General features: G+C 33.2%; 1 protein-coding gene and 1 long non-coding RNA gene across 4 annotated transcripts; both read right to left on the bottom strand.

Moving 5' to 3' along the window:
• Positions 1 to 6,413: 6,413 nt before the first annotated feature.
• On the bottom strand, positions 6,414 to 8,290 carry LOC145954267 (ERBB-3 BINDING PROTEIN 1-like). 2 transcript variants are annotated; one of them, XM_083068223.1, is made up of 5 exons: positions 7,830 to 8,290; positions 7,593 to 7,736; positions 7,365 to 7,500; positions 7,049 to 7,198; positions 6,414 to 6,863 (listed from the first exon to the last, which is right to left on the bottom strand). In XM_083068223.1, the coding sequence occupies exons 3-5, from the start codon at positions 7,397 to 7,399 to the stop codon at positions 6,794 to 6,796; spliced, it is 255 nt and encodes an 84-aa protein (XP_082924349.1). In that variant the 5' UTR covers positions 7,400 to 7,500; positions 7,593 to 7,736; positions 7,830 to 8,290; the 3' UTR covers positions 6,414 to 6,793. The 2 variants fall into 2 exon arrangements, with proteins under 2 accessions (XP_082924349.1, XP_082924350.1); XM_083068224.1 differs by lacking the exon at positions 7,830 to 8,290 and having other exon boundaries at positions 6,414 to 6,924.
• Positions 8,291 to 8,354: 64 nt separating this feature from the next.
• LOC145954269 (uncharacterized) lies at positions 8,355 to 9,501 on the bottom strand. 2 transcript variants are annotated; one of them, XR_014431442.1, is made up of 3 exons: positions 9,258 to 9,501; positions 9,013 to 9,122; positions 8,355 to 8,644 (listed from the first exon to the last, which is right to left on the bottom strand). It is a non-coding gene; the product is annotated as an uncharacterized LOC145954269 (long non-coding RNA). The 2 variants fall into 2 exon arrangements; XR_014431441.1 differs by lacking the exon at positions 9,258 to 9,501 and having other exon boundaries at positions 9,013 to 9,245.
• Positions 9,502 to 10,037: the final 536 nt, after the last annotated feature.

The raw sequence follows: 10,037 nt of genomic DNA, 5'->3' as shown, positions 1-10,037 counted from the left end.
AGTGGCTGGACAGCTTTCAACAATCAACACAAATCAAAACCGAGATCAATTTTAATCACAATTTTCTACTCTTTGGCTTTTTCTTGTACTTTTTCCTTTTGTTTATTTTTGTAACTTCTTTTATAATTTTTATTTTTCTTTTTTACAGGGGTTTAATGCCTTTTTAACATATATGAATCTCGGATTTTACTGAATATAATTGATGCAAAAATTTTCTTCACAAAACAAGAGGCGTACTAGCACAAATTGATTTCTAGTGCTTCATAAATTTGTATTATTTTTAGGTCAAAACAAGCATGTTAGAAAAGAATGGCACAATCCAAGAGGGGGGTGAATTGGATTTAATGACCCTTTAAAAATTTATCAGAGTATTTGGATCTTTATTTCACTTAAACTTTTCTTAGACTGAATTTTCAAATGAAGCTTATTTAAAGACTTGTTATGAAGGTATGAATGCAATATGCTCTCTTGATTACAAAATAATGAGGTTTAAATGTAATGCTCTAAGTCAGATTTAAACCAACAATGTTCATACACACTTGTTAATCAAGAATTATCTTCTTTAATATTCAACCAAGAAACTACTCAAAGTAAAAGATAAGGTAGAAGAAGATTGCACAAGTCTTTTATACTGGTTCAGCCACTCCACATGTGACCTACATCCAGTCCTTAATCAACACTTGATTAAGATTTGTTCCACTATCTTTAAGTAAGAAGGTTTACAAGCAAACACACATGCATATACTTCAATACTAAAGATAACCACTTTCTTGACCCCAAGAAAGCACCCCTTGTAGAAACCCACTACAAGAAACCTTACCCTTGAGAAACCCTTCTCAAGATTTTACAAGTATTCACACAGAATAAAGGAATGAATTCACCTGGAATTCTTGAAGCAAATCTTAATCTTCCCTTTTAAGAATGATATGATGATGATGATCTTTCAAAGTTTTTCATAAATGTTTCTCTTCTTGGATTCACAATGAAAACTCTCCAAGATGTCACAAAGACTCCACAAAAATGTTTTTCTCAATTTGATTATCAGTTCTAACTCTTTTCTGAAGTTTCTCAAAGTTCAAACTATTTACAAAAGTCTCAGACCCAGATAATCGATTATTTTAAAGAATAATCAATTATTTTGTTCTTCAGGTTTTCTGGAAATCAACCAAGAACAATATAATCGATTATTTTGCTGGATAATCAATTATTCCAGAGAGTTGTTCCTGGGATAATCGATTATTTTGGCAAATAATCGATTATTGCAGCAAGGCATCTCAATCTGCCTATTGCTGGAATAATCGATTATATTTAATGATAATTGATTATTTTGAGTTACTTTTCAAAACTTTGTTTTAAGTCTCAAAATAACTTCCTAACCTTTTTAACTCATCATCATATATTCTCTACTTAGTTCAGATATAGAATTTGCTTATGCACAAAGCATACACAACACAAAAATTCAATCACAACAATTTTCAACAATTTTCTAAACTCTATTACATAGTATTTTCTTGACTTTGTTTTTGTGCTTCCAAGTTGTTGTTGTACACACACATTGTGATCATAAGTTGTTGTTGTACACATGTTGTGATCATCAAAACTCCTTTAAGCTTCAAGCTCTTCTAAGCTCAACAAAGCACTCTTTTCTTTTGTTTTTCCAAAGCTTTTAGTACACTTTCACCTCTGTTTTGCCTCTGTTTTGAGGACTTAAAAAGTGATAAAATTTTCAGCCACAAAGCAAGACTCAAAGAAACCTAATAGGAATAGTGTTTAGAAATTTTCTTGACAAAACTTTTGAATGTGACATAAAGGAAACCTAACTCTATGAAATTTGCTAGAACTAATAGCAAATTATGAACTCAATCATGTAAATCAAAAGCACTATAGGTAGGCACAAGAATAGAAAACAAAAAAAATGATATAGACACAAAAAACAACACAAAAATTAGGTTAAACAAGCTATTCTAGGAATTCATGGCACATAAAGGACTACACATGACTTCTTAGACAAAACATGTCATTCAAAAACAAAGCTAATTTTATATGCATGTTGTCCAATCACAGACTCATGTTAAGAATGGAGAAGACTAAAGCAAAAATCAAAACGCACAAGTTCATGGAAACCTAAAAGCACAAAACAAATTGATTCAAGGAAAATAGGAACAAGCAAAATCATGAATCAATTAACTCTCATGTGACATATAGGATCCATCAAAGTATGTATTAAAATCTAGATCCATACAAAAAACACAAGAAGTGACATAAAATTTGGAAGAAACAACACGGATTCAAGAAAATGAGAAGATACACAAAACCTCAAGAGCAACAAGGCTCTAGATACCAAAAATGATGGAAAAAGGTTGAAGAAGATTGTTGTTCTTCAATTCTCCACCATCCAAGATCTTGCTCATTGAGGTTGAACTCTTTGAAGAAGGATGAAACACCTTGGAGAAGCCTCCAATGGTGGAGAAGCATCCAAAGAGGTTCGGTTACCTCTTGAAAAGGTAGGGAAGCTTGAGGAACCAAGCTTCAAGGTTGAAAACCTTTGAGAGAGAACTAGGAGAGTTGTTCTCGATAGAATAGAGACTCTTGAGTTGAGAGAGAATTCTGAATTATATTTCTCAAAATATGTCAAAAGTGAGCACAAGAGTTGTAATTACAAATTTATAGAAAGAGGTAGCTTAAGGAGCAAGCTAACCTTAACCATGGTTCACTAGGAACCATAGTGAGGTTAGTTGACCTTCCAAGTGAGTTTAGAAACTTGTGGCTTCTCACTTAGCTTGCTTGGGAAGCAAGCTAAGGAGAAGCTTGTAGCACAAGTTTCTCAACTCCTTGATGTTTAGAGAAGAAATTCGACCAAAGAGAAGGATAGGCAAGCTAGGCGGCCAAACTCACTTTTGCTCACTTGAATTATTTCAAAAATGCTTGATTTGGTTTAGTTAGGTTTATCCAATAATGATGTGACCTAGGTAAATCAAATCTATGAAAAATTAGGATAAAAATGATTCCAATATGTAAAATTTTTCCTAGGCCCAATTCTGGCCCAATTACTAGTCACACCCTCAAGCATTGCTAAATATCACCCCACTTCTACTAGTGAAAAAATAGAACATGAATGTACTTCAAGATTAGGTTAAATGGAGTTAAAGTCTCCAAGTAACCTATCCTAGAAACAATATACAATGACTAATAAAATGTAATAATGTGCCTCACAAATACAAAGGCAAAAATAACCTTATACAAGAGAACTATGTACAAAATATACACAAGTAGAACTAGGCCTTCTCTTCATGATAGAGTAGTCCAAGTGAAGAGTACCGTGGGCTTAGAAACCCCACTAGTCTTCAAGATGTCCAACTCTTCTTGTATGCTCCTAGCCATAGCTCTAGTGATTGGGCCCTTGGCCCATGGTCTATCAAGGGATTTTTCCCAAATGTGTCTTATTTTCTCTGTTTCTCCTTCTATGTTTTATTTGATGTAAGTTGTATATATATGTTGGTAATTTTCAAGATTGGCTTGAAATTATATTTTTTGATGTTCTTATGGGTTCTTGTGGGAAATCCTAAGGGAATGCATTGGTGGTTGTATGAGGAGATTGTTTAAGTATGTAATTGTATGCATAAATTTTGTTATATAGAATGTTTATTACATGATTTAGAATGCTTTTACCAATTGGAATGTAAAATTTTGGTTTAGATGTGCATGTTTTCAATTTCGTGATTCTAAAATATGTATGATTTTTGATATAGTGTCAGACACCACTTGAGGAACATTTGGCGTTGTTAAGGCCAATAACAAAGATTGTTCTCGAGGTCTCTCACACTAGGCATGGGATGACCCTTGTTGGGCACAGAAGCTTCAAGGGCTCCCTTTTGACGTTTTTATCGAGCATAAGATGACTGACACCGAGCCTGATCCGTACAAAGACTAATGTGGATCTCTAGATGACTTGCACTAGGTGTAGGGCGTATGCCATTGGGCACCTCTTACTTATAAATATTTTTTTATTCTTGTTGATTTCCATGTGTAACTCTTGTATTGTGTTGTTGTTATGAATGTGAATTGATATTTATATATGAATATATGAACATGAATGATGAGTAATGTGATATGAGAAATTTGTGAAATGCGAAACTATAAGTTCATGTGGATGTAATGCATTGAGTCTGTTTGACATGCATCATTTGGATAAAAATGTGTTTTTGGGGTCAAATATGGAATACACTGCTAGGGAAAACCCTTGTGTAAAAGCTTGGGAACCAATCTTGGGGATAGCTCAGTTTGGAAAGTGTTAATCCTATCCTCATGTGCATGAGACATATCTTGTGTGACTTAGCTATCCTGACCATACCTTGTAACATTTTAGACACACCTGAATACGAGGTAGGGATGGGAATAAGTCAAGCCTTAAACAGGTGCCTATGATCTAGCATCTTTAAAGCTTGGTCTGACTTAACCTGTTTAATAAAAAGGTCAGACTTAGGATTTTAAAAAACCTATTTATGTAAAATTGTAAAACTTAGACTTATAGAAGAACATGTTATGCCTAATAGATTAGCCCATTTATTATATAATATAATAATAATATTACATATATATATATATATATATATATAATTAGCAATATAAAATAAACTAATAAATAGGCCTTTAGATAGGTTGATAGGCTAGGCTAGGCTTACAAAAGTTGATGAAGTTACCAACATGTCTTAAACATGTTATAAAATTATGTTGGATATAATTTGACTAATTTTCTATTTTTGATTGGACCAATAAGATTTATGTATTTTAAATTGTTTACTTTCGTTTGGAATTATGATATTGAATTATTGTAGTTTTGTGATGAGACTTTAATTTACTTGTGAGATTGATGTATTTTAAGTTATTGATTATCTTACATTTTTATTATTATTTCAACAAAATTAATGTTAAATACAAGTTTAAAATTTATATTGAATTTTATTTTTAATATTTCAATGACATTAAAAATAAACTTAAAATTATTTGTAATATAATTTTTTAAATTTCTTAAAAAATTTATAAATATCCATGGATATTCAAGAAATTTATGGATACCCGATTAATGAATACCCGCATGGATATGAGGTGGGTATGGGCCAATTTTACATGTTTTACATAAACCTACTTTATTCAATAACTCATGTTTTACATCAACTTTCAACGATCCAACTGTTTAATTTAAAGTTCTTAATGCATAGGTTAAGCTACAAATTTTAAAAAGATTTGAAGACCATTTGATATTTCATTTGATTAATTCAAATTTACGTATAATCATAAAATCAATGTATAAAATGATGTTATGATTATCGATCAATTTGAATTAATCGAACAAAGTATATAATGATTTTAATTTTTTTTAAAATTTACAAACTTGATTTATGCATTTAAATTCAACAGTTTAATTGTTGAACTTGATGTAAAATATGAATTATTTAATAAGAGTAAGTCTAAGTAAACTTGCTCCATAAAATAAACAAATCTCTCTCATATATATATATGTATATATATATATATATATATATATATATATATATATATTATTTTGAAAGAAATTCAAATTTCTAAGATGCTGTTTAGATTTTAAAAAATATTAATTCTTCAAGATATTATTTAGAATTGAAAACATATTGTATTTATTTTAGAAATTTGCTTTCTCTTTTAATATTCACTACTAGAAAAATTAAAATTAGAGAGGGAACAAATCCGTCACTAATTTTGATAAAATCCGTCACAAATCAATTAGTGACGGAATTTGTGACGGAAATGATTCCGTCACAAAATTTGGCGTCACAAAATATTTAGTGACGGATTATTTTTTCCGTCACAATTAGTGACGGAATTAAGGCATCACAAACAGTATAATTTCCGTCACTAATTTCTAATAATAAATGTTTAGAAATTAATAAAAATCCATCGCAATTTGTGAGGGATTAAATCCCTCGCAATTTGTGAGGGATTAAATCCGTCACAAACTGTGATGACTTTAATTAAGTAGAATCCGTCACAATTTGCGAGGGATTTAATCCCTCGCAGTTTGTGAGGGATTAAATCCCTCACAAATTGTGAGGGATTAAATCCGTCACAATTTGCGACGGATTTTATCCGTCACTAACTGGGATGAATCCCTCACTAACTGTTGATGACTAAATTTGAGGGAACCATTTGTTTTTAAGAGTCTGGTAATCGATTACCTATACATGTAATCGATTACCAGACAATGGAAAATCATATATTCGAAATTTACTTATTAAAAGGTTCTCTGGTAATCGATTACCCATTTCTTGTAATCGATTACCAGAGCCTATTATTGAAACAATTTCAATCAAAACAAAAATATCAAGTCTTTTTTATGAAAATGCATGATATCATTTAAAATGAAGATAAAAGAACAATACAGACATCAAGAGGAGTTCCCAAGATTAATGATGTGCTTAATCGGCAAGACAACACATGAAAAATAATGAATGACCTCTATCAGTGTAACTATGACAATAAAGCTTCATTGGAGTATATCCATAGCCATGATACTTTTCATCATTTAGAGATCAAAATCCACAAGGCACACATTTAGGCAAAGAAACCCCTTCAAACAATACACATGAAGCAACCTAATTTTACTAAGCTAGATTGCTTATATAGTGATGACCTTATACCTATCTACCAAACATACAATTAATAGAGGCAACATGTTCCAAATCAAATCATACAAAAATTCAAATACAGGGGAAAAAATTCTTAAAATTGATTACCTTTTTTCCCGGCCTAACAAGCATCAAGGCCACCTCAGCAGTAGTATTTGCAGTAGCAATAACATCAGTTGCCCTTCCTGTGACAGGACCTTCCTAAAGAACATGAGTGTGAGCCACAGCCGCGATGAAACCATCTATATGACAAGCCAAATCACTACAAACAACCAAAGAAACTACCATCAACTTCCCAGTAATAGCGAAAAACACAAATTTCATTCCCCCATCACTCATAACAAAATTCCTACTGAGAAAAAAAAACCCATGCTCAAAAATCTTACATTTTCAATATATCACCTTCTTCCAACACTGTCTCGTCACTGGCTAGTGGAGAGAAATGGCAGACCACATTGTTTACAGATAAGCAAGTTGGGAAAGTAACACCTCTCTCAATCTTCCTCTTCACATTCTTGTACACATTTCCAGTTTGTCTGTACACACACATAAAACAAACTCTATAAGCTATAATCCAAAAATATTAAAAATAAATAAATAAACAAAACAGCAATTCCGTATGCATATATGAACATGTATGTTAAAAAAGTATCACAATTATTAATAATAATGCTCCTTCATATATAAATAATAAAACCTTACTCTCTAATATAGGAATCGTGTATGTTTACAGACATTCACGATTATTTTCTCTTGCTTGCCATGGTTTTTTGGGTGACAGGGGAGATCTTGGTGATGATGGTTGGTCTTTGAAGATTAAAGGACCCGGTTCACTATCCTGGCCATGGAGCAGAATGAAAAACATCAAAAAATCAACTGAAGTCGTCAAACAGTTTATAACAGAGCAGGATATTATAAAGGATTTCAAACCTTTCCACTACAATCACCAACAGCAAGCTTGACCTTCTCACACACATTAGATTTACAAGTGAAATAACCTCCATGTTCTTCATCATTTCCATCATATAAAAAGACAATCCCTCTATAAATGTGCTTGACAATTCCTTGTTTACCCTGCAAAATGACATAATAGATAAGATATCATGTGAAGCATGAAGATTCCAAATATACCACAAAGAAAAACCTGCTCATTGAGAGATAACAGACCTTAGATGGACCCTCCAGAACCTTGACAGTATCATTAACCAATATAGTTTTACAGTGTTGATCTAGGGCAGTAAGTTTCAAATCAAATAGCCCACTCTTTATTTCTAACTGGGTCTGTAGCCACCATTATCACTGTGATTTCTAGGAAGAATATAGAGATAATGGAGGTTTATATGTGGCAGAAAGAAAAGAAAGTTATGTATATAGAAGAGAAAAGTGAAAGAACAAGATATAAATAAAGGTGGTGAAGAGAAAAAACAAGGGGGAGTTAAGAATTACGGTAATTTAGGATGGAAATAAACCCGTGACCAAGCTGCTCAGAATTTATTGCTTTAGGCACACTAAAGTTTGCCTTTGCCAGCTCCAATTGCACATTTGATCCTTTACCGACAACACAAGGCTGCTCCAACTTTCTAGCATCAGTTGCACATGTTGCATCCAGCTCCAGCTGAGTTGTGGTTCCTCCTGCAGCAAAAGGCTGCTCCAACATGCCAGCACCAGCTTCACATATTTGAGACCTAAGAGTAGCTGGAATAGCTTCATCCAAGCCATCACCAAACTGATTAAATAATGTTTCCACTAAGAAAATTCTAAAATGAAATCAGGAAAGAACTATAAGAATATTATACACAAAAAGGATATTTATGAACACATGAAAGTTTAAAGATAATTACATCTCCAAGCGTATGAGTTGAGGGTGTTGATGGTGCTGAACTTGGTGATGGACCTGTCGTATTTGCTATTCCTGAACTATTGGCAGGACTTGAGGAGGATCCAGGTTGCTTTCTCTTTCTCCCCATCTGGTTTTTTGAAACCTTAAAGTGCATTCAGAAAACGATGTTAGGAACCTATTTCATACTCTTCATAAGACATAAAAATCATGTCTTCAAATTCACAGACAGAAATTTAAAATCATGTGATTTAATTTAACAAAAGTAAATGTCAAAATCTTGTGGCAAGACATTGGCGTTTGTTCTGTAATTTAACAGCAAACCAAATCAGTCATTTATTAAGAGGTGCAGTGCAATTAGGTTAACAAAGAGACTGAAAAGTTGAACCCAATGGAATGCATAAGCTTCCTTATGGAATACTGGTGTAATTTTTTTCACAATACTACTCAAATGTAGCATGGTAGAAGGTTGCATAATGTAAAATTAACGAATCTTCTTTTCCAACCACCAACCTCAATATACGATGCAGCAATCTTAGAGTGTTTCTCATTAGTCCTTGCAATAAATATATCCCAGAAAACCGACCACCACTCGAACAGAAAACCTCCAGGGGCATCAATTGCTGCAACCCCACATCGCCATTCCACAGACATGCACACGCAAGCAACCAAATCAATAAAAAAAAACAATATAAAAATACAAAAGTTAACTCCAACTTCATTCTTTGACAAAAGAGTAGAGTTTTGAGACATCTCACCAACAGGGTCCGAGGATACTTTTCCCTCATCTTGAAAAGCCTGAGCAGAAGCCTTTAAATCCCTCTTCACAAGATAATCATGGATATAAACATCTAACCTGAAACCTCAAAGCACAACAAGAGTTATGTCACCCAAGTGAACAGTGATAGGCTAAGATTTCACAATTTCAACTTCACATTCTCCACATCACAAAATCAAGTGAACCACCACACAAAAATCCAAGTCCGGCAGCCAAAATCAGCGACTCCCAATAAACCCCACCACAAATACTTGCGGAAAACCACAAACCCTAAAATACCCAGAAAGAAAAACTGGAACTTTAAAAGACACTAAACACAACACACGGACCTGGTTCACGAGAAAAACCCAGAGCTGGAATCATTAATTGAGCACAGAGCAGAAAACCCATATCGAAAAAAAGAAAAAGAAAGAGAAAGGAAAAACGAAAGTTACATCTTATCAGCTACCCAGTTAGTTTGAGACATGGTTGCGGAAGCAAAAGGTGAGAGAATAGAAGATTATGTTGTTGAGGGGTGCGTGAGGAATGAGTCAGGTGGTGTGAAACGCAGTGGGAAGTAGTGACAGAGTTGAATTTTGTTGGTAGAGAAGCATATGAATGCAAAAAGAGTTGAGAAAGAGAAGGAGGCAATGGAGTAGAGAAGAAGAAGAAAATCCAAACATGAACGGAGAAACGCAAGAATCGTCTAAGAAACTCCACAAATGTTATTCACTACACGGAGAAACACAAGAACGAATGGGTTTAGGGTTTTCTCATTTCT

The sequence above is a fragment of the Cajanus cajan genome, chromosome 2 (genome assembly GCF_000230855.2).
Source record: "Cajanus cajan strain Asha chromosome 2, NIPB_CcT2T_4, whole genome shotgun sequence".
NCBI lineage: Eukaryota > Viridiplantae > Streptophyta > Magnoliopsida > Fabales > Fabaceae > Cajanus > Cajanus cajan.
This window is presented reverse-complemented; position numbering and strand designations above follow the sequence as displayed.